The sequence below is a fragment of the Phascolarctos cinereus genome, unplaced genomic scaffold (genome assembly GCF_003287225.1).
Source record: "Phascolarctos cinereus isolate Bilbo 61053 unplaced genomic scaffold, phaCin_HiC Scaffold_9;HRSCAF=440, whole genome shotgun sequence".
NCBI classification, from domain to species: domain Eukaryota; kingdom Metazoa; phylum Chordata; class Mammalia; order Diprotodontia; family Phascolarctidae; genus Phascolarctos; species Phascolarctos cinereus.
Genome location: NW_027556402.1, coordinates 263,543,376 through 263,568,816, shown reverse-complemented (window position 1 = coordinate 263,568,816; position 25,441 = coordinate 263,543,376). Strand labels below are relative to the sequence as shown.

At 59.5% G+C, this 25,441-nt stretch overlaps 2 protein-coding genes across 3 annotated transcripts in view; one reads left to right on the top strand and one right to left on the bottom strand.

Annotated features, from left to right (window-relative positions):
• LSP1 (lymphocyte specific protein 1) overlaps positions 1 to 25,087 on the top strand; it is a 60,326-nt gene extending 35,239 nt beyond the window's left edge. For both annotated transcript variants that reach the window (XM_020970801.2, XM_020970802.2), the window contains exons 2-11: positions 3,101 to 3,259; positions 6,320 to 6,478; positions 9,490 to 9,679; positions 10,657 to 10,788; positions 13,500 to 13,543; positions 13,695 to 13,776; positions 14,894 to 15,028; positions 15,567 to 15,644; positions 17,194 to 17,303; positions 24,895 to 25,087. In XM_020970801.2, coding sequence (XP_020826460.1) covers positions 3,101 to 3,259; positions 6,320 to 6,478; positions 9,490 to 9,679; positions 10,657 to 10,788; positions 13,500 to 13,543; positions 13,695 to 13,776; positions 14,894 to 15,028; positions 15,567 to 15,644; positions 17,194 to 17,277 — 1,063 coding nt within the window. In that variant the 3' untranslated portion in view covers positions 17,278 to 17,303; positions 24,895 to 25,087. The remainder of the gene's footprint in view (positions 1 to 3,100; positions 3,260 to 6,319; positions 6,479 to 9,489; positions 9,680 to 10,656; positions 10,789 to 13,499; positions 13,544 to 13,694; positions 13,777 to 14,893; positions 15,029 to 15,566; positions 15,645 to 17,193; positions 17,304 to 24,894) is intronic.
• On the bottom strand, positions 21,851 to 23,800 carry PRR33 (proline rich 33). Its single transcript, XM_078148894.1, has 3 exons — positions 23,767 to 23,800; positions 23,511 to 23,650; positions 21,851 to 23,421 (listed from the first exon to the last, which is right to left on the bottom strand). Exons 1-3 carry the CDS (start codon positions 23,798 to 23,800, stop codon positions 21,853 to 21,855), a joined length of 1,743 nt encoding a protein of 580 aa, XP_078005020.1. The 3' UTR covers positions 21,851 to 21,852.
• Positions 25,088 to 25,441: the final 354 nt, after the last annotated feature.

Here is a 25,441-nt window from a genome sequence, read left to right as displayed (position 1 = left end):
CCATGAGAGCTCTTGTCCAGCTGAGAGCCAGGTGCGGCCAGAGCTCAAATTGTAGGCAGGGCAGGCTCTTGTCGTGTTTCCTGCTGGTCCCCCTGCCCGGAGCAGCCCCCTTCCTCCCTGCTCACAGCTGGGCTCCTCTCTGCACTCGGCAGGGCCAGCCCCAGTTTCCTGGAGGGCCTGGACAACATGCCTGAGTTCACACTCAGGTGCCAGAGGGTCCCCTTCTCCCCAACATCCTCCCTCCTTGTCCTGCCTCACCCCCAACTCCCCTAGCTTGGCACCAGCCGGGCAGAGGTCACCAGAGGTAGCTTTCCTTCTTGTCGGCTCCTAGCTGGCATCACGGATCTGCCCCTTGCTGTGGCTGGCCAGGCTGGAGGGGGCAGGGCCAGGGCAGGAGGTGTGCCTCACCCCCATCCTGCACCAGGCCTCACACGGGCGGTGGTCCTGGCCCCTTTCTGCCCATTCCTCCCAACGCTGAAAAGTCTCTAAAGGACGGGGTCACTCAATCACTCGTGGGGAGTCCCGAATCTTCCCCTAGGAAACAAGTCTAAATCTTACAGACATAGTGGGGCATATGGGAGAGGAGGTTTGCCAGGCACCAAGGCATGGCGGGCATCCTGAGACAGCAAGTGAGGATCGGGGCTGGGGAGTGAGGGGGTGCAGGGAGTCATTCGCAGGCCGGTGCCCCCTCCCCCTTGTTTAGCCTCCCCTCTGGTTCCCAGAGCCCCACCAGAAATAGTGAAGCTATGAGGTCATCACAGGCAGGGGAAGTAGAAGGGGCGGGAGGAAGGGGGCTGGAATGAGCCCCATGGAGTGGGGGAGGCCCAGCAGGGGCCCAGCATTTCTGGGGACCCAGATGTGAGCGCTCCAGGAGGAGCCCAGGCCTCTGGCTGAGGCCAGGAGCAGCTATTACCTTTCCCAGCCTGGTGACCCAGGCCCTGGACCTGGAGGGATGGGAGTGGGGGAGGAGGGCTTGGCTGGGGTCCTTCCCGAGGGATGGATGACTTCATCTTTAAAAAAGAGGAGAGGAAAGAAAGAACACACCTTGGATCGGGGCCAGCCCCAAAGACAACTGTTGTCATGGAAACAAGGGGAAAACAGTCAAGGGGGGGAGGCATTCCTTCGGGTGTGGCCCAAAGCACATGTGCAGATATGTGTGTGAACCCCCAGTGCGGTGAATCTGCACATGCATGCCTTCACGGGTGCCTGTGTGTGTGTCGGCCTCGAAGGGGCAGCCAGGCCGTAGGAGGGAGGAGTAGGGGGCCCCAGGAGTCCCCCTCCTCTGCCCCAGCAGGGGCATGCTCCAGGGGAATCTGCGGGGGCCTGGCTGGGGAGAGGGCGACTCACTGGCAGGACACGGGGCAGGGCAGGGAGGTGAAGGGGGATGGGAAGCAGTTCAGGCCTTCCCTCTCTCTGTATCCTGCGGCTCCTCACGGGGAGCTCACTACCTGTCGGGACATCTATGCTCCGCTGGCCTCTCTGCCCCTTCTACCCATTATTCCTGCTTCAGCCCCAAGGGGAACAAGCCTGATCACTGTTCAGGCCTGCTGTTCCCCACCCGCAGAGTGGTGGGGATGATTCCCGCCCTTTGCTATAAGGCAGAACTCGAATGTTGGATGTGAGACTCTAGAATGTACAAAGGGCTCTGGAGGCAGACAGTGTTGATGTTAGTGCCTGCCTGCTTCTGTGGCTGAGCCTCAGTTTCCCCATTTGCCAGAAGCCTACGACTGGCCAGAGGGCATACAGCAGGGTGGGGAGGGAGGCTGAAGGAGGGGCAGAGAGCAGGGTGGGGAAGGGGATGGGGGCATAGAGAACAGGGTAGGGGGACAGAGCAGGGTGGGGAGGGAGGCTAGAGGGGGGGGGCAGAGAGCAGGGTAGGAGGACAGCAGGGTGGGGAGGGAGGCTGAAAGGGGTGCAGAGAGCAGTTGGGGAGAGGGATGGGGTCAGAGAGCAGAGTGGGGAAGGGGATGGGGGCACAGAGAACAAGGTAGGGGGACAGAGCAGGGTGGGGAGGGAGGCTGGAGGAGGGGCAGAGAGCAGGTGGGGAGGGAGGCTGGAGGGCCGGCAGAGAGCAGAGTAGGGGGACAGCAGGGTGGGGAGGGGGACTGGAGGGGGGAGCAGAGTGTCTATGGGGGCCACTCTCCTCTGCCTCCTCTGGCAGCTGCTGGGCCAGGTGACCCAGGACATTGGCTGGCTCTTCTGGCCTAGGAAGGAGGACAGAGCCCCTAGGCCTGGGGGCAGGAGGAGATTTCTGTTACCAGAGGCCAGGCCAGGGAATGTGGCTTTATTTTGTGCAGACTGGGAGCCTGGTTGCTTTGGTAGGCTGCTTCAGGGAGGGGTGGGTGTTGCTGCTGCATCTGGCTGAGGTTTTTCTGGGGCTCCCCAGGGGCTGCAGTGTTGGGGCCCAGGACCTCAGATGCAAGCCTGAAAAAGGAATGGATGAGTTCCAGAAATCTCTGCCCCTCCCTCTCCCTCCCCCATTTCCCAGGCCTGGTGTGAGGATGTTGCCCGCTCCCCCGGAACCCAGTTTGTTTGGATTTGGACCCCCATGCCTGACCTCTCCTGGCTTCCTCTATCCCTGCCCAGCCCCTTGCAAGGATCTTTGCCCTAGGGAGGATGCCTACCCCCAAAATAGGATGTTCTTAACCTGGCACCCGGGGGAAGGGTTCTGGGCTCTCATGAACTTGTCCACTGACCTTCACTTTCCTGAGCCATCCCACATGTTTGATTGTGTGCCTTCATTCTGAGAAGGGTCCTCAGACTTTCTGCCCCCTGAGGGGGCCAGGACACAGTCAGAGTTCATCCTTCCCATAAGTGGGATCTCAGCATGACCTTGGAGAGGGTGATACCAGGGCCAGGGAGGGGTGTGTATGTGTGTGCATGTGCATGTGTGTCCTGTGGGACAAGCCATCGTCCTCCCTGCACCCCTAGAGAGCATCTGCTCCCAGGATCTCCCCTCACCCTTTTTCCTATAGGCATAGTGAGAGGAGGAGAGCAGCCTGGCAAAGGCAGGCCACTGCCTTCCTCTGGATGCCCCTAGCCTCCTGGCTCCCCAGTTCTCACCCCAGAATCACACCTCCCCATTCTTTTTCCCTCCCAGACTCACCACCCAGTGGAGCGTGGAGGATGAAGAGGAAGCCGCAAGGGAACGCCGCAGGAGGGAGCGGGAGAGACAGCTCCGGTCCCAGAGCGAGGATGGGCCGGGTGGGACCAGCTCCTGCCCCGAGATGGAGCCCGAGCAGCCGGAGCAGGAGAAGCTGTAAGAGCCCCCCATTGCCCCCAGACTTAGTCTGGCAGCAGATGACGCACACTAGCACTACAGTGGTGAGCTCGGGACTGACATTTGTGGTGGTGCTAAGTGACCTGGGCCTGGGCTCAGGAAGCCCCGAGTTCAAATCCGACCTCAGATGCTTCCTAGCTATGTCACCCTGGACAAGTCTGCCTCAGTTTCCCCAACAGCCCCTCCCTCCCAAGTTGTTGTGAGGGCAAAATGAGCTATTTGTAGAGGGCTTAGAATGTCCTAAAAGCTGTGTGGGCAGTGGCCCTCATCCCCATCAACCCCATTATGACATGGTCATGGGACCAGAGGACTTGCAGCTCATGTCCTATCTCTGACACAGACCAGCTGTGTGACCCTGGACAAGTCACTTAACCCCTTTGGGACATAGTTTCCTTGTCTGTAAAATGAGGGGACTGGCCTTGGTGACCACTAAGGGCCCTTATTTCACCGAGGAGGAAATTACCCAGAGAGGGAAAGTCGGGCAGCTAGGTGGCGCAGCGGATAGAACACCAGCCCTGGCATCAGGAGGACCTGAGTTCAAACCCGGTCTCAGACCAGACACTTGACTTTACTAGCTGTGTGACCCTGGGCAAGTCACTTAACCCCAATTGCCTTGCCAAAAAATAATAATAATAATAATAACCAGAGAGGAAAAGTCACAATAACTCCCCAGGTCACACTGGTCCTCTGACTGACTGCAAATTAGCATCCGCCCTGCGCTGACTCTGCTACTGACACTTTCACACACACACACACACACACACACCCCACACACCCATGCACACACACCACACACACGCACACACCCCACACAGACACACCACACAGACATACACCACACACACATGCGCATACACCCCACACATACACACAAAGACATACAAGTGTGAGAATTTGGAAAGACTCTCTGTTATTCGGGGAGAAGAATTTATATTTGTTTGCCCTTGGAGGCTTGTGAAGCGCTTTGCAAATACGATGTCACTTGATCCTCACAACCCCCTCCCCATCATTGATGGGTGCTGTTATTACCCCCATTTTACAGATGAGGACACTGAGGCAGGGAGCCAGGATGTGACTTCCCCCAGAGTCACACACCTCCCAGGTGTCAGAGGCTGGATCTGAACTCGGCTTTTCCTCACTGGTGTAGTGCTCTTTCCTGTCTCCCCCGCCCTGCCCGCTGCTGCCTCTGTCTCCCGTGTGGAGGGTGGGGCTGGAGCCGGGGCCCTGAATGATCTAGAATTCCCAGGAGCTTTCTTCTGACACCGGGGAAGAGCCCTGCAGGTTACCTGGTGTATGTGAGGCACAGATAGTGGGTCTTCCCTGCAGGAGTCTGAGGTTTTAGCCCAAAGGAATGGACAGTGAGGAGAGCAGTTTTTCTGGCATCCTCTTCCTGGGGCCAGACCACAGGGTTGAGGTTTTAGACTGGGGGACTGGTGGGTTTGGCCTCTGAGGCCTGGGCTCACCTAGCTTGGCCATTTAGCACGTGACCGAGGGCACCTCCAGCCTCAGTTTCCTCATTGGTCAGATAGGGTCCTGCCCATGGGGCTCTCGGCACTTTGCGAGTCAAGCAGTGATTTTTGTATCTGCTTGGTGGGCGGAGAGCCAGACGTGCCATGAGGAAAGGCCAGCTCTGTGTGAGCCGACCACCGCTCCCTCTTCTAGGGGGCTGCCACCGATCTGGGGGAATTGTCTGAGCTTAGGCAGGAGCTGGCTGTGAGAGGCCAGACAGGTTCTGAAGCCCTGAGGGGCAGCTGGGGGGCGGGGCAGATGCCTCTCAGTCTGCCAAGCCCTCCCCCCCACCACCCCGTCCCCTGCAGGTGCTGATTTTTGTAGTGCAGGGTCTCAGCATCTCCCAGGTTCACACCCACGCCCCTGCCCATGTCCTGAACCCCTGAGCCTGCCAAAGCCCAGATCTTCCTCTTCACGCTAGGTGGGTGGGGTCCCTGGAAACAGGCCTGTGGTGCCCGGGAGGCCAGTTGTTTTTAAATCATCTCCCTTTTTTCCATTCCCTCCCTCTGTTTTCCCCCGTTTTCCAACCCGGCTGTGATAACTAAGCCAGAGGGTTAGGCTGGGCTCCTGCCGGCTTTCCTGTGCCTAGCTCCCCTGCCCCGCCCCAGGGCTGCTGGGCTGGCGGCCCACACACTTATCCCTCATCTCCCTTTGCCAACCTCAGCCCCCAATCCCAGATGGCAGATGAATTATCTGGAGCAGTCCCCTCCAGCGCACACACACACACACACACACACACACACACACACACACACGCGCACACGTATACCCCCACCCACAGATACCACAGGCATACACACATACCATGCATGTGTGCACCTCCCCACATACCACACATGCAAGTGTGTACACACGCCACATGCGCGTGCATACAACACACACATGCATGTGTGCACACCCCCAACACTTCTCAGACATGTGACCCTGCGGCAAGAAGGGAGTGACCCTTGTCTCTCGGCCTCAATTTCCTCATCTGTAAAATGGTGCTCCACTCCCATGTCTGTCACCCAAAGCCTTTTATGACCCGGCTTCAACCACCATTCCAGCTTTATTGTACCTTCACCCACTTCCTGTGCTCTGTCCAACCAGGCAGGTTTCCTTACTGCTCCTCTCACACACATATGACTTTCCCTCTCCCGCCTCCATGGCTTTGCATTGTCTGTGCCCTCCTCCTGGACTGCCCTCCCTCCTCAGAACACCTCTGAGAATCCCTGGTTCCCTATGTGATTTAGCTGAAGTGCCCGGGTGGCACCTCAGCCAGTTAGAACTAGAGCCACGCCTCACTCCCTGCCTGGCCTGGGCACTCCTGTACCCTGTGTCCTCTACTCCCTTCTACCCCCCACCCCACCCCCCCCGAGGTCTTCAAGTGAAGGCCGAGAGGCCTCGGGAGATTCTCAGTCAGCTCCATGGTGGATGGACTGGGCCCCTGGCACCCAGACTGGGGGGAGATGGGGTGCCGTCGGAAGGATGGCCCGTCTGCCTCGCCTGGGGTGCCCGCTTGCCATCTCTCCCTTCTCTCGTCATCCTCAGCCTTGCCCTGAAGCCCATGGAGCTGGAGGAGGATGAGGGCTTCAGCGACTGGTCCCAGAAGATGGAGCAGAGGAAGCAGAGATGGGGTCCAGATGGGAGCCTGGACGGCGGAGAGACCTCGCAAGAAGAAAGCCCAGAGTATGAGGACCGAGCTGAGGGGTGAGCATTCTTCAGGCCCCTTCCGGCTCCCGGGTCTGCTCCAAGCCTGAGCCACAGTGGGTCAAGAGGGACATCGAGCCAGGCAGGGGAGGGCATCGCCCCGAGGAAAGCGCAGACAGCTGGACCCTGGTCATCTTCCCGGGTCTTTGCCAGCTCCTTGTGCCACCATGGTGGTGTTTGAGTCCAGTGGGGGGGAGGGGAGGTAAGAAGGGGAAAGGGAGGCTAAGAAGGGGAAAGGGAGGCTGAGGTCCTGCCCTGGGGAGCTCCCACTGCAGCCACTGTCAGTGCCCAGGTCGTGGCCTGCGCTGGGGAGGGTGGACCCGGGCACACACACACAATCCTGAACAGGACACAGGCTCGAGGGTTGCTTGTGAGATGCACATGGTCAGGGCTCCTAGAGGTGGCCAGGAACCAGAGAGATCAGTGAGGGCTGGTGGAGGAAGAGAGCAGAAAGTGGGAGCAAGAACGGAGGGAGGGAGAGAGAGAGGGATGGAGGAGGCAGAGAATAATAGGGAAAGAAGGAGAGAATGCAACGGAAAGAAGAGGAGAAGGGGGAGAGGGAGGAAAAGATGAATGAGGGGAAAGGGAGAGGGGGCAAGTAGGGTAGAGGAGGGGGGCAGGGCAAAAGAAGGAGAGGAAATGGGAGCAGCAGAGTTGGGGGCCTTCAAGGCCATGGCCCTGGGGCCACTCCATCTTCACACAGCAGCAGCAGGAGCCAGAAGGCCCCTGGGGGCCCAGGAGCCTCTCCAGAGGTTTCCTGGCTGATTTGATAGGCCCCATGCCCGATGGACTCAAACCACCCCATGTCTATTCCCAGTTTCCTGGCTCCCCGCTGCCTCCCTGGCGGGTGCACTAGTGGTCTGGGCCACAGCACTGAGAGGGCCCGGGATGGGGTGGGGCTGGACCTCCTCCTCCTCCCCCTCTCCTTCCTCCTCCTCCCCCTCTTCTTCCTCCTCCTCCTCCCCCTCTTCTTCCTCCTCCTCCTCCTCCTCCTCCCCCTCTCTCCACAAAGGAAGCATCTTGCAGGAGCCTTTGGGGAAATTTCCCATTGAGGGCCAAGACTGGCTCCCCCCTCACTCTGTTTCTTGGTTGGGGGAGGCTTATGCAGCCTGCTAGACTAGCACCAGTCCTCCGGGGTCTGCTGCTTCCTGCCCTGGCTACTTTCTCCTTCCTCCCAGAGCTCCTGGGCACCCTGCCTCCTCCTCTTCCTTCCTTCTTTCCTCTCTCCCTCCCTTCCTTCCTTCCTTCTTTCCTCTCTCCCTTCCTTTCTTCCTTCTTCACTCCCTTCCTTCCTTCCTTCCTCCTTTCCTCCCTCCCTTCCTTCCTTCCTCCCTCCCTCCTCCCTCCCTCCCTCTCTCCCTTCCTTCCCAGGGCTCTGGGCTCAGAGACTTAATCCCTCCCTCCCTAGCTAAGGCCCTGAAGCCGAGGCAGCCTCTGGCCCCCCAGGAAACACACAGTGCTGGAGGCGAGGAAGCTCCCTTGGGCCGCAGCCCTGTCCACAGCTCTGAGGGTGTGTGAATTTTAGGCAGACGTCAAGCATCAGCCTCAGTTTAGAACTGGAATAATTAGCGCTGGAAGTTCATAGAGTCCCCCGTTCCCTGTGCAGGGGAGGAAGGGAAGACCCAACAGAGGGAAGGCCTCTGGCCAAGGTCCTGGAGGTGGGAAGGTTCAGAGCTGAGATTTGAACCCAGGCCCTCAAGCAGTGGGACAGATTGAACATTGCATTTGTCCAGCTGCGTCAGTCAGGCTGCCTCTTGGCTGTTTAAAGGATGCAATGATCTCAGTTTTGCTGGAGTCTTACTCCTTTTGTGAAACATTTACCAGGCCTTTTAGTTCGGCCTGCTCAGCCCGGCTTATTCTGCTCGTGGGTAAAGTGAGGACACAGGCCTGACTCTTCCCCTTCGCAAGGCCTGGAGCCTCTGAGTCACTCAGACTGGCCCTGTCTGCCTCAGGCCACCCCTTGTCTCAATGTCCGCCTCTGTCCTATCCAGGCGTGGGTGACATCAGGCTCTTGGCATGGTGCGTGTGAACCCTGACTGGTCACAGATGGGGGGACCCCAGGCCATTGACTTTCTGGTGTCTCCCTTGGCAGTATCCCGAGTGGTCATCCAGCCCCATGATGGGAAGATCATCACTTGAGGCTGGGGAGCAGCCCGTGCCCCTTGGTGGCAACTCCTCTGACTTTAAGCCTGACCCTCTCTTTTTTGCTGTCCCCCTGCAGACCCCCCAAGTCCTGCTGTCAGGGCCTCTTTCTGCCTTGGGGGATGGTGCTTTAGGCTGACCTCCTGATGGGGATGCCTGGAGCTAGGGCCTCAGGGGCTGAACTCCAGTGACCCCCACCCACCCTCTTCCTCCTCCCCCAGTCCTCCCTCCCTCAGATTGCCAGGTCTGACCCTCCCCCTTTTAGGCCCCTGAGTACCTGGTTGGCTTCCACTCCTCTGACCTCCCTGGCCATGGACCCTGCCCTTTTCCTTCTTGGCCTCTCTGGTGTTGAGTCGGGTTTCAGGCAGGTCCATGACCCCGTTTGGGCTTTTCTTGGCAGAGATGCTGGCCAGGTTTGCCATTTCCTGCTCACTTGACAGATGAGGAAACTGAAGCAAACAGGGTGAAATGACTTGCCCAGGGTCACACAGCTAGGAAGTGTCTGAATTCAGGGAGAGGAGTCTTCTGGACTCCACGAGTGGTGCTCTATCCATCCTGCCGCCTAGCTGCCCTGGCCTCAGTTTATCCATCTGTAAAATGAGGGAGTGGATGTGTAGTAGCCCGGCAGCTCTGGATTCTGTGATCTCCTTCCCAACAACTCTTTAGGCCTTTAAAGTTGGCGAAGCATTTTCCCTCTAAGGACCTGGAAGTGCCAGCGTGATTGCCCCTACACACAAGTGACTTGTCCAGGGTCATACAGCCTCTAAGTGTGGCAGCTGAGCCTGGTGATTGCTTAGGCTGGAGGGGATTGCTGGGGGCAGGGCAGGGAGCAGCCGCTCATCTGCTGACCCTCCCCCTTCTCTGGGCAGGTCCTCACATCGCTCCTATGAGGAGGAGGAGGAGGAAGAGGACCCTCCCCTGAGCCAAACCCAAGCCAGCCTGAGCCAGCTCTGTGTGGATCCGGTGCCCTGGCCTGAGGAGGCCGCAAGAGACATCCCAGAGGAAGAGACAGGCCTTCTGGAGATGGGAAGCTGCCTGAGGGGGCAGGCAGAGACCGAGGTACAGCAGGGAGCTGAATGGGAGGGAACAGGGGAGGAGGAAGAGCTTGTGTCCTGGCTGGACCCCTACCCCGCGCCTGTAGTCCCCGTCCTGGCGCGGGCGCTCCTGCCCCTCCCCTCCCCCATCCCTCCACTCTTCCTGTGTTTGCTGCTGTTTCTAGCTCCGTACCTAGGGTGGGGTGATGGACGCTCAGCTCCAGGTGCTCAAGTTCAGAGGGGGCGTGTGGTAGCACTCCACTTCTTCGAGAGAATAGAAAAGAAGGAGCTGAACCAGAGTCACTGGGATGTCCCCAGCACCCACACCCTGGGCGAGCTCCGCCCCCTTCACTTTACAGCTGGTGGAGCAGCCTCAATGTGTCCCCAGGGGGAGTTTCTGCCCAAGGGCTCTGCTCTTCCCCTCGGCTGAACTTGCCTTTCTAGGCCGATATCCAAGCACTTCCCATGCATGCATCTTGTGACGTCTGCCCTGGAGGCAGAAGATGCTAGTTCTGGCCTTCTTGGTCTCCCTTCTGACCTGGCCAGAGGCTTTCAAGTCCCTGGGAATGCTCAGTGGTTGGGCCTGATTCTGGTGACAGCCTGGGGCTATGTAAAGAGCTGGCTATGTCCTTTTCCCCACTTTGTGCCTCAGTTTCCCAGCCTGTTAAATGATAGGGTAGTGTGACAGGTTGTGGAGGCTCCATCCAGCCCCGAGATGCTGCAGTTTCTGACTTCCTTCAGATGGAATTGGTGCCAGAATTGGATAATTGGAGAGCTGGACCAGGGCCCCTCCCTGGCCTGAGGCGCAGCTTCTCCGGGGCAGGGGCTAGGCTGCTGCTGCTGAGCTCCCCACACACCCCACCAGGGCCGATAAAGCTGGGGGGGGAGGGACCACATCTCATCCCTTTCACCGAGGGTCCACAGTATGGGGCACCCTCTTAAGCCCCGGCTAGGGGCTTGTTTTCTGGAGGCCTCTCCCACACCTGGTCTCTCTGCCTCCAGGACAGAAAAGTGTTCCTGAAAGCCGCTCATGTGGAGGAAGAGGAGGAGGAGAGGCAGTCCAAGGCCCCCAGCCCCTCAGGCCTGGAGGCCAGGGAGGAGCAGGACCCGCCGCCCCTCAGCCCCACCACCAAGGTAGGCACTTTCTCCTCCTAGGGACCCAGATGTCAGGTTTTCCAAGACTTCCGCTTCCTGGCCTGGTCTTGTTTGTCTGAAAAGAGAAGTTTACACTGCCCATTTCTGAGCCTCACTTTCCTCATCTGGATAAAGTGTTGGACCTGAGCTCAAATCTGGCCTTATACATTTATTAGATGTATGACCCTGGGCAAGTCACTTTATCTGTGTCTGCCTCAGTTTCCTCAGAATAATAACATGTATATATAATATGCAACGATAATAATGCTATATCCTGTTGGTCTACATGGGGCTGGGAAGTACCCACTCCTGCTGTCCCCACAGGGCTGTTGGGGGGTTGGTTTGCCAGTATGAAGGCTCCCCGGATTTGGGATGGGAGGTACTGCCATTTCTGGAGCAGCCGCTGAGGTTTCTTAGTAGCTATGTCAGGTCAACGAGCATTTATTAAGTGCTTGCTGTATGCCAGGTCCTCTGGGACCTTGGGTGAGTTACTGAGCACATCTGGGCCTCACGCCTGCGGTTGAGCTCTGACCACCTGTGATCTGCGCTTCGGTGACCTCCTGGCCAGGCACACTGGTTCCTGTTTGACCCCAGTCGTTTCCGGATGCCTTCCCCTCCTTCCTTTGATGATGCTGAGCTCTCCTTCGCTGTAACAGTCACAGAGAGGGATTCAGCAAGTCCCTCCAGGCTTCTTTTCTTACTCTAGCCTGTGTTTTTCTTTGGCGAGGCGATTGAGGTGAAGTGACTTGCCCAGGGTCACACGACTAGCAAGCATCAAGAGTCTGAGCTGGATTTGAACTCAGGTCCTCCAGGGCCAGTTCTCTAATCACAGTGCCTCTCAGCTGCCCCTTTTTCTTTTTCTTTTTCTGTTTCTGATCACCTCACAACCTTGTCTGGCTTTGGATTGTCACCATCTGCTGCTTGGCAGGTTGGCGTTCTCGTTTTCAAACACGATGCATCCTTCGAGGTTGAGGATTTGTCAGGTGGGAGGGGCCGCAGCCTGTGGTGCGCCACGCTGGGCCTGGCCGACTTCCCGCCAGAGCGCCTTCTTGTTTTCCCAGCGGGCTTCTTGAGGATTTCCTCTTTACTTCCTTCCTAACTTACTCCTGTTAGTTGGAGCCCTGCATGTGTCGCACTCAGAGCCTCTGCCCCCATTGGCTTCCCGGTCTTCCACGCCTGCCCTTTAAGAGGAACGACCCGGAGGATTTGCGGAGCTCTGTCTGATCGGGCAGAGCACCTCACAGCAGCTGGAGGAGGCACTGCAGGAGTTATTGATTGGGGGGGGGGTCTCCTCTCGGGTCCAGGCTGGTAGAGGTGACTCCTTCTGCCGATACAGATCGGCAGCGTTTACGTTATTTAGTCCTGGAGGTGCCTGGGGCACTGGGACTGACCCAGGGGCTGTTGGCCAGGGTGCTGCAGAAGTGGGATGTCATTCCAGGTCTTCCTGACTTATACCTCAGGTCACACAACTCGTAAGTGTCAAGGGATGGGGTCTGATGCCAAGGTGTGGCGCTATCCACTAGGCTGCCCTACCTCGGCGGGCAGGAGAGCTTTGCTTTGAGAAAACCTAACCATGTTGAGGATGGGGGTGAAAGGATGAGGAGGGGGTGGCACCCTGTGATTCCCTCTATAGGACAATTCACTGCCAGGCTTTAATCGATCAGACAACACTCACTGAATGCTTAGTATGTACCAGGCCCTGTGCTGACAGCCGAGAACCCAAAAGAACACAAAAATATGGCCCCTGCCCCTGAGGAGCTCACACGTGAGGGAGACGATATGCAGATGTCCCATCCACACGCATACACGCCATACATGTACACACACACGTGCGTGTGAGAGGATGAGGGCCTTGCCGGAGTAGGGGCAGGGGCAGAGGAGAGAAGGTGTAGATGCTGCAGAGGCAGAAGCAAAGGGTAAGCAACTGATTGAATCCTCATACTAGGCAGCAATTTAAGGATTGTAAGATGCTTTACCAAAATCGTTTCATTTGGCCCACACCACACAACAGTCTTGAGAGGGTGGTACTGTTATTGTCCCCATTTTACAGATGAGGAAACTGAGGGAGACAGGTGAAGTGACCTACCCAGGGTCACCCCACCAGCTGCTGGCTGAGGCTGGGCTTGGGGTGCAGATTCCCAGTCCTGGGCTCTTTCTACCAGCCGCTTCTGTGGGATGAGGTGGTGAGGGGGTGGGGCCGAGCTTTGGAGGGTCAGGTAGTAAGCTCTGTCTTAGACAAGTTGAGTTTTAGCTTTGCCCGGACATCCGACTGAAGATATCCAATGGGCAGGCGGTGATGGGGGCTGGCCCCTGGGAAGAGGAGGCCTGGACCTCAGCTGAGAGTCTTCTCTAGAGATGGGCACTGGGGAAGATGCTTCTGTGTGCTGGGGCCCCACTGAGACTGGAGGTGTGAGTGGGGAGCACAGCACACGAGGTTTAATGCCCCCTGGCCTTTCGCTCAGCCCTGACGTTAGCTACCTAGGAAACCGTACATCGCTTCCCTGCTTCAGGCCTCAGTTTCCCCAGCAGGAAAATGAGGCCACTATCCTAGGTGACCATGTCTTCTAGCTTGTAAGAGCCTTGCAGGCGTCAGTGTGGGCACAGGGCCTGGGGGGAGGTTGGGGGGTGGGGGAAGGGTCTACCTCCCTCCCTCCTATGGCCTTGACACTGACCTCTGCCCCTCCTCCTTTCTAACTTCCTCCCCCTTCCAGCTCATCGACAGGACTGAGTCCCTGAACCGGTCCATAAAGAAGAGGTAACCTTGCCCTGGGGTGTCTCCAGGGGGCATGCCTGGGGAGTTGGGCTACTTTGGGGGAGCTCAGATCTCCTTGGGACTATCGGGGCCTGAGAAAGGGGACCGAGTCCTAGCTGGCCTCTTCTCTGAGTTTCTCGACCTTGTCCCCTAGTAACAGCGTGAAGAAGTCACAGCCTGCCCTGCCTGTGTCCAAGATTGATGACCGCCTGGAGCAGTACACTCAGGCCATTGAAGTAAGGGCCCTCTCCGGCCCCAATACACGCCCTGCCCGTGTCCGCTCACTGCCCATCTGGAGGTTGCAGTGAAATTGGGGGATCCAAGATGGTGGGGAGGGCTTAGGCCTCTTTAGGGATCCAGTTACCCCGAAGGGCAGAGGCAGCCACCAGGATGGGCAGGGACCTTGGGTTCACACCGTCTGGGCATTGGCTAAAGAGAACTAGGGGTGGTTAAAAAGGGGCAGCCCCAGTGCAGAGAACTAGGGGTCCCGGGAGCCAGGGGACAAAGAAGCCAATTGTGGCTGGAGATCAGGGCAGCCTGCCTGTCAGTGAGAGCTGCCCAGAGGGAGAGGGCTCGTCCCACTGGGGATCTTCAAGTTGGGGGGCCGGGCAACCCTCTCTGGGCATGTTAGAAATGGCATTGGGCTCCTTGGGTTAGCCACGCCCCGCTCAGAGATGCTGCGCCTCTGAATAGATCTCAGTGTTTGAGCAGGCCCTGGCTGGGAAGCCTTGTCCGAGCTTCGGGTAGAACAATGCTGTAACTGAGATGCTCATGGGGACAGCAGCCACCCCCTCCACCCCACCCTACACCTCCTGAGCCCCCACGAGGGGGAAGCCTGTGGGGGAGGGGTGTGTGTGGAGGGGAAGCCTGCCCCCCCCTGACAAGGTCACACGAGCATAGACCTCGAGCCAGAAGTGAGAGGGTCACAGGGAGAGCCAGACAGGCCCTCCAAGGCTGCCCACCCAGAGGCTCACAGAGGTGGGGGTATTGAGCCCAGGGTCAGGCCCCTCACCTTCTTAGACCCCACTTCTGATGCTGGTGACCTCTCCTCAGCCTCCCTGCTGGAGTCTCCCTCAGGTGCAGTTTAGATGCCCCTCTGCCCACGTCCCTCCCCTTGTCCTCTGTTGATGAGCTCAGCGTTGGACTCTGCTGAGACTGTGTGCATGCGTGCATGTGCATGCCTGTGTGTGTGCACGTGCCTACATGTGTGTGCATATGTGCGCATGCATGCCTGTGTGCATGTACCTGTGTGTGCGTGTGCACATGTGTGTGTGTGTGTGTGTGTGTGTGTGTGTGTGTGTGTGTGTGCGCGCACATGCGTGCCGGCTGCTTCCATCTGCATCTGCCCTACAGACCGCTGGCAAGACCCCGAAGCTGAGCCGGCAGCCATCTGTGGAGATGCCCGCCATGACCGTGGCTAGCTCCAAAAACCTGTGGGAGACTGGAGAGTTTTTGGCTCAGTCTTCAGCCAAGACCCCTCCGTGCAAGGTAAGCACCTCCTCCCCTCCTTCCCCAGCTGTGAGCAGGGAGGTTCCTTCAGCAAGTGGAAGGGAAAGCTCACGGGTGCTGGCTCCTGCCCTCTCAGACCTCCCACACCAGAACATGTCCCCTCTATGGGACAATCGCTTTAGAAGGAGGCACCCTCAGGGTGGCGGCCTCAGGGAGGGCTTCCTGGAGGAAGGGGCAGCGTTAAGGTCAGCTTTAAAAGCTGGATAAGAATTCAGTGGGCACGGCCTGAGCAGGGGCACAGGCACGGGCAGAGGACAGCTCTGAGTTCTGGGACGTCATCCAAACACCCTCCCGCAGGCAGAGTTGTTTACCAAGGCCAGAGTGAAGTATGCTTGGGAGTAAGAAGAAAGCTTGGGTGGCACCTGACTGTGGAGAGCCTTGAATGTCGGGCACAGGCATCTGATAGACAGTAGGGAGCTACAGAGGGTTCTGGAGCAGAATGATGCTGAAACTTGTTCAAAGGCTGGGAGTGGGGGGAGGCGGGAGGGGGCTCCACTCAGCTCTCTCATCCTTCCAGGATATTGTGGCCGGAGACATGAGCAAGAGGAGTTTCTGGGAGCACAAGGGAGGGAGTAAGACGTCATCCACCGTCAAGGTACCACCTTTGGGGGAGGAGTTAGCAGGCTTTAGCCCACCCTGCCCAGAGGCTGCGGCACCCTGAGGACAGGCCATGTTACACAGGCCCATGTGGGTGTGTGAGGGGATGTGCATCTGTGGGGTGTGTGTGTGTGTGTGTGTGTGTGTGTGTGTGTGTGTGTGTCTGTGGTATGTGTGGGGGGGTGGTATGTGTGTGTATGTCTATGGTATGTGTGGTGTGTGTGTCTGTGGTATGTGTGTATCTGTAGGGGGGGGTGTCTGTGGTATGTGTGTGTCTGTGTGCGTGTGTGTGCTGGGGTGGGAGTGGGGACCGCTCAGGCAGCTCTTGGGGTGGCTGCGAGAGGAGGTGGGAGAAGGGGTCTGGCAGGCAGTGCCTTAGTCTCCTCCGAGATGGGTCCTGGCCTGGGCCGTGTGGGGGAGGAGCATGGTGGGAGGCTGGAAGAGGGAGCAGCCATGGGGGAGGGTGGGACAGAAGCAGGGAGAAGCAGAACGCGGGCTGGCTGCTGCTGTGGGCTGAGGCTCGATGATGTCCCAGAAATCTGGAGCGGACCCAGGCGGCCGGCCACTGTCGGGATTTCCCCCCTCTCTGTTCAGTGGCTTGTGAATGGGACGAAGGGGGCTGGTGGTGAGAGAAGCCCGGGTGGGGGAGCTTGACAAGGCCTGACTGGGGAGGGAGAGGGTGAGGCCTGGACTAGGGGTGGAGAGAGTCAGGCTGAGCTGGGGGAGAGGGGAGGGAGACCGGGGCCGGAGGTCTGGAGGGGATGGCCTGGAACTGACTGGAGCTGGGGGCAGGGACTGGCTGAAGGACCAGCTCAGAGGCCCCGGGGAGACGTTGAGAAGCCTGTGCTCAGAAGCAGGCTGTCAGGGGCTGCCCCCAGGAAGCTTCCCTTCTCTCCTGCAGTCAGGTGGGAAAGGCACACAGAGTGTTAGGGCTTTGGGTCCCAGGCCCGAGCATTCCTGTCCCACCCTTGAGCCGAGCACTGCCAGGATCGGACCAGGGCTTTAGGATGATGCAGGGTGGATCAGAGGAGGGAGGTAGGGAGACTGGGTAGGAGGCCACAAATGGTGCCTCTGCTGAAGGGAATGAGAATCCTGAGCAAAAGAGGATGGGGGTAAATGGGGGGAGAGAGAGTAAGCCAGATGTGGGCCCTGGGCTAGTGCGGCAGGGAGAAGTACAAGCTGAACCTAGGATTGAAAGCCTGGGAAGAAGGGGGGCCATGGGCACAAAATGGGGCCAAAGTCATCCCCAGAGCGGCCGAGTGGTGCATGGGGGAAGGTCAAGCAGAGAGCTCAGAGGTGGGAGACGAGGGAGGCTTCTCACTGTGTCACCTTGGCTAAGTCACTGCCCTTGTTTTCCCATCTACGAAATGCTGGGGCCCGATGAGGCCGTCTGTGGTTCTGCCCGTGGACTTGGACTTCTGGGCTCCAGGTTCTTATGGCTTGAACTGAGTTGGAAAAGGAGGGAAGGGAAAGAAATAAGAACTGGGGACTGGACAAGAGAGGGGTGCATGCGGGACTGGTCCCTGACTGCTGCCCTGCCTTCACAGAGCACCCCCTCTGGAAAGCGGTATAAGTTTGTGGCCACCGGGCACGGCAAGTATGAAAAGGTGCTGGTAGATGATGCTCCCTGACCAGTCAGCAGCCCGCTGTTCCTCCGGTGAGTACCCGGGGCAGGGCTGGAGGCCGTGGCACAGGGAGGCTGAGGCACATGGGGAGGCTGAGGCACGGGGAGAGGCCAGTCAGTGGGGGCTGCTCACTGGCCCTTTGTTCAGAAGCCAGGAGGGCTCTGGCAGGGTCCAGTTCCCAGCAATTGATGATCCAGATGTCAGGGCAGCAGAGATGATCCAGTGGTCAGGGACCCCCAGGCAGGCAGGACTAGTGGAAGGTTGGCAGACCCTGCTGGCTATACAGGCCTCCATGGGGAGGTGGGAAAAGCCCGGCGATCCTCAGGATTGCCTCAGAGGGGTGATGCGACCCCAACGTCCCAAGGGACGCCCATTTTGTCCTGAGGGACGTCAAAGGAGGAGGTACTGTTTGAATTGGCCCCTCGAGGAGGGGCCTGCAGGAGTCCTGCCTTCCAGGAGGAGGGAGCCTGGCCATGTCAGGCACACAAACATGGAGGGAAAAGGGCAGGGATGGCAAGCAATGGCTCTTAGGGCAGGGAGACCGTCCCTTGGCTGGGGCAGGGGAGAAGGCAGAGAGGGCTGTGAATGCCAAGCCAAGGAGTAGGAACGTGGCTCAGTGAGTGATAGCAAGCCACTGAAGACTGTGGTGTGGGCAAGGGGGTATGGAGATGAGGGCATGAGGGGCAGTGGGGAGAGGCAGACCTGGGCAATCTTGGCAGTGGGGGTGCCAGGATGGAGTGGGGTGGGGGGAGGGCAGGAGGAGGGAAGAGGGCAGCGTGGCACCAAGTTTCTCAGATGTGCAGGTGGGACGCATCACACCCCCAGGGCCCTGCCCAGGCCCCTGCAACGGCATCATCCCCACAATTTGGGAGGCGCCTTCCCCCAGTAGTCTCTTGCTCTCCTTTCTCAAACTTTGACCCCGATTCTGGGGGGCTTCCCTCATTGTCCAGTTCAGATCTCTGGCCCCAGACCTCAAGCAGTGGTGGGAGGCTTTGCCCCCCATGAAACGTGTGCAGAATCCCAGCACCGGCCAGGTGATGACCTGGGGGCCTGGCACACTCACGTGTGCTCACACACACGCGCGCGCACACATGTACCCCCCCACATACACGCTTACGTGCACACTCACACATTCACACGTGCACGCACACCACACACACACACACACACACACACACACACACACACACACTGCAGTGTGAGAAGAAGCTAACTCTGCTTAGCCATACACATTTATTCCCAGTCCTCGCCTCCCTTCGCCCCAGGCCAGGCCCGTTTGCTGGCCCTGCACCTCTTTTCCCACCCCCGCCCTCCCCAGCCCCAAGCCTCAGTCGTCACAGGGCAGGGGCTTTCACAGCCTCCCAGCCTCCCTGGCCGAGCCCACACATCCTTCCTTGCCCCCTTTGGGCTCCTGGTCTGATGCCAGAAGCAGGAGTCTGGGTTTTCCCTTGCTGTGTGACCCTGTCTGTGTCCCTGTCTCTTCCTGCCACCCCTAGCCTCAGCTTAGTCCTGGAATCCCTCCTGGATCTCCAATAATGTGCCTGTGAACCCTGGGGGCCTGAGGGCCATTCCCCACACCCCACCCCTGCCCAAGAGGCAATTGGGGGCAGCGGGTAGGTGCTGGACGGGTAGTCAGGAAGGGTTGAATTCAAATCCAGCCTCAGACATTTACTCTCTCCTTAACCCAGGACAGATGACTTAACTGCATTCTGCCCCTTTCCTCGACCCCCCAGGGTAGTTGTGAGGATTAAAGAGATAATATTGGCAAAGTGCTTGGCACAGTGCCCGGCCATGGAGCAGGCAGCATATGGATCCTGGCTCCCCTTTCCCAGGGTGGGGAGGAGGAAGGCCTGGGGCTTGCCTGAGTCCCCTCTCTGCCTGCATTCTAGGCTCCTGGGGTGTGGGGGCTTGGCCTAGCTCCTGTCCTCATCTTTCATATATGGACTCTTGGCTCATTTCCAAGTGTGGGCAGCTCTTTGGGGTCCTCCCCCCCTGGCTCTGGGGTTCTCAGGTCCCATGGCCAGCTGGGGGCCCTTGGGGCCACTCTGCTGGGTCCACTCAGGTCCTTGAAGGGCAGGCCTTCCCTTCCCTCCCCTGGCATCCCTGGCACCTCACAAGGGCCTGGCTTGCCCTGTGGATTCACTGGGGAGATGGCGGGGGGACCTGAGCCCTGGCCTCTGGGGAATAGCCTGGCTGCCTCATTTCCTGGCCCCTGCCAGAGGGCCCCTCCTCCTCCATCTCCCTTCTGTCACCTTGAGGGCCCTGGGGGAGGGGAACTTTGCAGAGACTGGGAAATAGGGTCAGCCGGGTGTCCAGTGCCCACTGTGGTCTAGCTCCCAGCCCTTACAGCATTCCCTCCCCCGGCCCCCAGCCATTTTCTTTCCTCTTCCACCTCCAGGCCTTTCCTGGAGTGGCTGGGGAGCTGGATGGAGGGACATGGGGCCACTGAAGGGCCCCTCCCCGCTGCTGGCCTGGCCAGCTTCTGGTTAGGTGACTGCCATGCTGGGAGTTCCTGGATTGCTGGGACCTGCATCACCGGCACAGCCCAGGGCTTTCTGGCCTGTTTATTCTTTGCATGCTACATGCCATCTTGAGGCTGCCCCCAACCCCTTCCATCCTCCTGAGCTAGAGGGGCTCAGGGCTCCTCCATTGATTGCTGGGAGTCAGAGACCTTAGCCCGCCTCCTGTACAAGGCCCTGTCCCTCTCTGAGCCTCAGTTTCCCTATCTGTAGATTAGGGTTCACCATTGTTGCTCTGCCTCCTCCCAGGACTGTGGGGAGGCCTAGGCCACTGCCCCGTCTCTGCCCAGAAAAGCACCAGGACAGAGCCCTACCCTCCGCCAGGTTTCCGTGGGGGTCCAGCCCTGTGCTCAGCAGGAGCTGATGGTGCTGCCGGCCAGGAGGGGGCCCAGGGAGGCTGAGGCTGGCCCTCTGCCTGCAGAGGGAGGGCCCTGTGGCCCTTAGGACCCCTCAGGACCCATAGCAGGGCTAAGGATGGAGTTGGGATTCCTGACTCCATGGACAGCCACATTAGCACCAGAAAGGACGCTGAGGTCTTCTGCTCAGTCGCCTGCCTCAGGACTTCTCTGGCCCTAAGGGGCTCCTGACGACGGCTCTTTCATGGTCTGTTGCTAGTGATGCAGATGCCTCCTGCAGCCCCCCCCCCCCCGAAGCCCTCTCTCCTGGCCTGGCCAGTCTCCTCTCTGCTCACTGCTTTCCACCTACCTCTGAGCCTCTTCTCATTCCCTTCTCACCTCCTCTCACCTCCTCCAGCCTTCCCTGATGCCTCCAGCCCACACTAGCCCATCTCTCCTCTGACCTTCCGCCCTTCGCCAGGTACCCTCTGGCCCTGCTTCAGATCCACTCCTGGCCTGTTCTGTTATACTGGCAGGCCTGTCCCTTCTCCGGGCTCTGTCCACAGCCTTGCCCTGAAGCAATGCTCTCCTGGCCATGCTGGGTCACTTCTCTCTGAGCCCCTCTTGGCCTCCAATTAGCCAATGCTTTCCTTGTCCAGCAGAAATTCCCAGGCTTCCCCTTTCTCAAGACTCAGTCTCTCTGAGGCAGGTGCCGCCGCCTGGGCTGCCCTTGACAGTTTACATGGGGGGGACACCCCAGCGGCTGGCACCAGGCCTCCCGCCCCTGGCCTTGCTCAGGGCCTCCCCTCCAGGCTGCCAGCCCTCTGGTTCATCCTCACTTGGCCTCTAGTTTCCTTCCCCCAAAGACGGTAGTACAGGTTGAGAATCCAGGCTGAGGTGCAGCCTGAGGTCCCTGGGGGGGAGGGTGATGCTGAGGGAGCTCAGGACCTCCCAGCTGGCCAGCTCTGGGGACCTGCTTGAACTGCCTCCGGCACTAGGGAGAGCATCAGACAGCCTCATGTTACCCATCTCCCTCAGTGTCTCGAATGCTCTGGGAACCTGGCCTGGCAACGTCAGTCCTCAGCTGCTCCAGGAGACTCCATCCTTGCTGCGGCAGGGGGATGAGGGGGGACTGGCAGAGAGGCAGGGAGGATCCTGGGCCCCTAGGGGCTGGCAGAGATGGTCTTCTGGGGGTTGGGAGGCCCGGAGTTTCCGGGGCGGGGGGGCTAGCCTTGACGTGACTTCTAGGGTAGTGGCTGAGTAGAGGGCCCAGGCTTGACTCCTGGATGGGGGATGGCCGAGGGCCCGGGAGTACCCCCTGGACGCCCGCTGGTTCCAGCCTTCAGCCCCTTGACTGAGAAGGGAGCCCTGAGACTGTCCAGGACAGTTCCTTCATATTGTTTTGTACGGGGTGGAGTGAGGATGCCCACAGAGCAGGAGGAGCTCAGCCCAGGTTCCTGGGCTAGTGGATAGAGGAGCCTCTGACTGTGGCTCTGGGAGGCTTGTGAGGTGCTGTCCCTCGGAAACATGTCGTGTGTGACCGGCCCCTGATTCCTGGCCCCACAGAGGGCTGGTGCCAATGAGGGAGGTGTCTATGCATACAAGCCAAGGCGCCTGGGAGGGGACCCGGGCCTGGCCTAGGGGAGGCCCCCACCCTGTCCCACCCAGCCCCATTTTGCCACTGGACGGACCCTTGGGAGAGGAAGCCCAGCCCAGGGGGGCCAGACTCATTTGAGCTGCCAGCAGGCTGCGGTCCGATTAAAGTTCTTAGGTGCCAGGCTGGGCCTCATGCTCACCCCCAGGACAGTGTTGACCTTGGCAGGGGGCTGCGTGGCCATCTCCCGGAGTTTCCTGGCATCAAACCGGGGGCGGTACAAGAAGGGCAGGAAGCTGTTGCGCCCCAGGAGCCCTCCCGGTGGTGCCCTGGCTGCTTCCTTGGTGTTCTCCGTCTGATTGCCACCTTTGGCCACAGACATGCGATAGAGGACTGCATCCCACATCCTGGTGGCGCGAGACCCCGGGGGCCGTGGGGCCGCAGGGCCGGCAGCAGGCTCCCGGGGCTCCCGGCTGGCCTGCTCTGGCTGCACCTCAGCACCCTCAGGCTCTGGGAAGGAGGGGGCTTCTGGGGCCACAATCAGTTGCTTCTTGAGTCGCGTCCAGCCGCTGAATCGGGTTCTCGGAGTGGGGGCTGGGGCTGCTTTAGGCACTTCTCCATCTGGGGCAGGGCTCAGCACGGAGGAGACCAGAGTGTCCCTTGGGGGTTCCGGGGAGGAGGCCCTGGAGGGGCTGGAAGGGCCTGGAAGTTGCTGCTTGGGGTCAGAAGCAGCAGCAACCTTGTGGGACCCAGTGCTCAGCTTGGGGGGCTCAGCTTTTGCCGAGGGTATTCTGGGGAGGGGACTGTGCTGGGATAGCCCTGGAGACCTGCAGGTCGGGGCAATGGGGACCACGATCTTAGTGACAACCTGCTTGGCAACTGCAGCCTCCACACAGGGGGACAGCCTGGGGGCTGGAGGTGGTTCTGGGCAGGGGCTTGTTGCCTGGGCATTGGGGATCAGAGGCTGGATGTGAGCCCCTGGGAGCTGGGGTGAGGGCTGATGAGCATTCTCCTCCTGCTCCTGGTCCCCAGGCCATTCCTGGGGTTCTGTCCTGGTCGTGTCCCGCTTTCCGTGCCCCCCCTTGCCCATGGCTAGGTTGACTGCAGGGGTCGGAGATTGGGGCGACAGCACCTGCCTCATGTGAACTTGTACCCGGCTGACGTGGGTCACTTCCCTCGGGGCTGAGACAGGAGCAGAGCTGCCTGGGGGCTTGGGGGTGTCTGGGCCTGGGCCTCCGAGGTAGGGGGTGGTCCTCCTGAGGTGCTCCGCCAGGCTCCTCTGCTCACTCAGATTGAAGGAGAAGGACTTCTTCTGCAGGGGAGAGGCCACGTGCTGGATAACGGGCTTGTAGGGTGAGCGGGCCGCTGGGACCAGGATCCGAGGGGGGCTGGGGAGAGCCAGGGGGCTTGGCAGGATCGGTGGGGCCAATGGGGGCGGGGCAGCGGCCCCAGGGGTCTCTGGATGAGGCTGGGGTACAGCGTCCTGGTCGTGGCTAGCCTCACTTACTGGGGACAGAGAGGCCCGGAAGGAGCTGGTCTGCAGAGTGGTCACACTGGCCTTCTTCTTAGCCGCCTTCCTGAGGAGTTTCTGAAGCCGCAAGTTGTCCTTGGACGGCTTGGGCAGGAGGGGTGGGGGCAGGGCTGGAGGATAGGGGCTTCCTGTTTCATGGAGCATCTGGACGGTGATGAGCATTTCTGTCCCCTGTGAGGAAGTAGCACTGTGAGGTCCCTGGGGAATGCCAGGCCTCTAAGCCCCCAACCTCACTGGGCCCCACACCTGGGCCTGCTTACCGTGTTGGGAGCCCACAGCCCCGGGGGATGGGAGAGGGTAGATGGTGGGGGGCTGCTGGCATTCCTGGTAATGGGACAAGGGGCAAGGATGTGAGGGGACCTGATGGTGTCTGCGTGTGCTGATAGCCACAGCACGCTGACTGTGAAGGAAGGAAAGTCGGGATGATGGCATCTGACCACTGAGCTGTGGAGGGCTTGGACACTGAGGGGAGGCCGAGGATTAGGAGCCCAAGATGAGGGCAGGATGGGAGCATACGGTCACAGAGGAGTACGGGATTCCAGACAGTCATGGGCGAGGGCTGGGGGTTGAGGAGGTGGGTGGCCAAGCAGTGATGGAGGGGACCTCAGTGTGTACGTAGAAGTCCCCCAGGACAAGGGCCTGGATGGGTGCAGAGAAAGGCTGAGTCTAGCAATGGCCAAAGGCCCCAGGACCTGGAGAGGGGGCCTTGAGGAGCAAGGTGCCCTGGCCTGGGGCTTGCAGGGCCTGTCGGGGCAGAAGCAGGAAGGCTGGGGTGCTGGGGACCCCAGTGGATGCCTGGGAAGCCTCAGCCCCACCATCTGGGGCTCCCCTTGGCAAGGTCAGCCTCCCATGCCTCCTTCACCTAATCTAAATTCTCCCTCCCCTCCTGGGTGTTTCTAGATGACTCAAGGGGAACAGCTCAGATCGACCATTTCTGTAGCCCTGCCAGCACCGGGCAATGAAGGTGCCTGGCCTCCAAGAGCTTTTCTTGGGTGGGGAGGGGCAGTGACAGCCGGACCTGGGCCACAGAGGAAGCCTTGGCCCAGTTGGGTACTCCCAGCTCTAGGGCCCTGGTCACATGCGCCAGCCTCCAAGGACCCCAGCCCGTGGTCCTGCTGTGGAAGGGCCAGCAGGCCGTGCTCAAAGTGAGCACCTGGTGCCATCACTTCACATGCCCAGGCAGTTTTCTCTGGGTGGGGTCTGATCTGATTAGGCCCCTGGGTGCCCAGAGAATCAGTGCTGGGCCTCTTCGGTGCCCTACCCTCTGAGTAAGGTCTGGCAGCAATCTCATCCAGGACATTCCCAAATTTTAGGCAGGTGACCTCAGTCTTCTTCTGGCGCCACTGACAGGCTGTCTGGGCCTCAATTTTCCCATTGGTGCAATGGGGTTAATAATAACCACACTCCCCCTCCACGTGGGGCTGTGAGGATTCAGAGTGAGGGGAGAAGCCTCGGTAGGAGGTCACACCTGAGACGGACCATCCATTCACTCCTTAATTCTGGAGAGACGCACTGAATGTGGACTGTTTAGAGGGGCCAGGTGGGGCATCCCCTGCCCTCTGCCCAGAACATCCCTGGCTTGTCAGGCCTCCAAGGGCTAAGAGAGTCATGGGGACCCCTCCCCTCTCCTCTTCTGTCTTTCAGCTGAACCTCAGACCCCAGATGCCTTCATCCTGGACAGATGCTGCTTCTACACTGAAGAAGGGGAGCCCCCCCAGTCCCCTTGCCTGTGGCTCTTCTGCTATAAAATGTCCCGGGGCCCTCCTGGGGCCCCTCCCCCAGCTCTTCCCCACGGATCTCTTCCCCACCCTATTTTTTAAATCCATTTTTTACTTGACTGTGGTGTCTCTGTCCCTGTCACTCTCCCTGCTCCTCCCTCTGGCACCTCTGATTCTGTCTTGTGGCTGGGAAGGGGGCTGAGTGGCAGAGGGCCAGGTCTAAAGTCCTGGACTGCCTTCCTGCCTCTTAGGGGGGTTCTCCTCCCCACTGAAAGGCCAAGGCAGCCATGGTGTGCCCTCCACGTGCTCAGAAAGTGCCCGTGGGCTCAGCAGCCTCTCTGGCCAACCCAGACAAGGCCCTAGGTTTGAGTATAATGAGGGCTCCCTTCCCTGCTTCCTGCTTGCCCCTCCCTGTCCTGAGTCCTGGATCTCTGGGTATTTTTTAAGTGCTTAATAAAGGACCAGATCTGGGC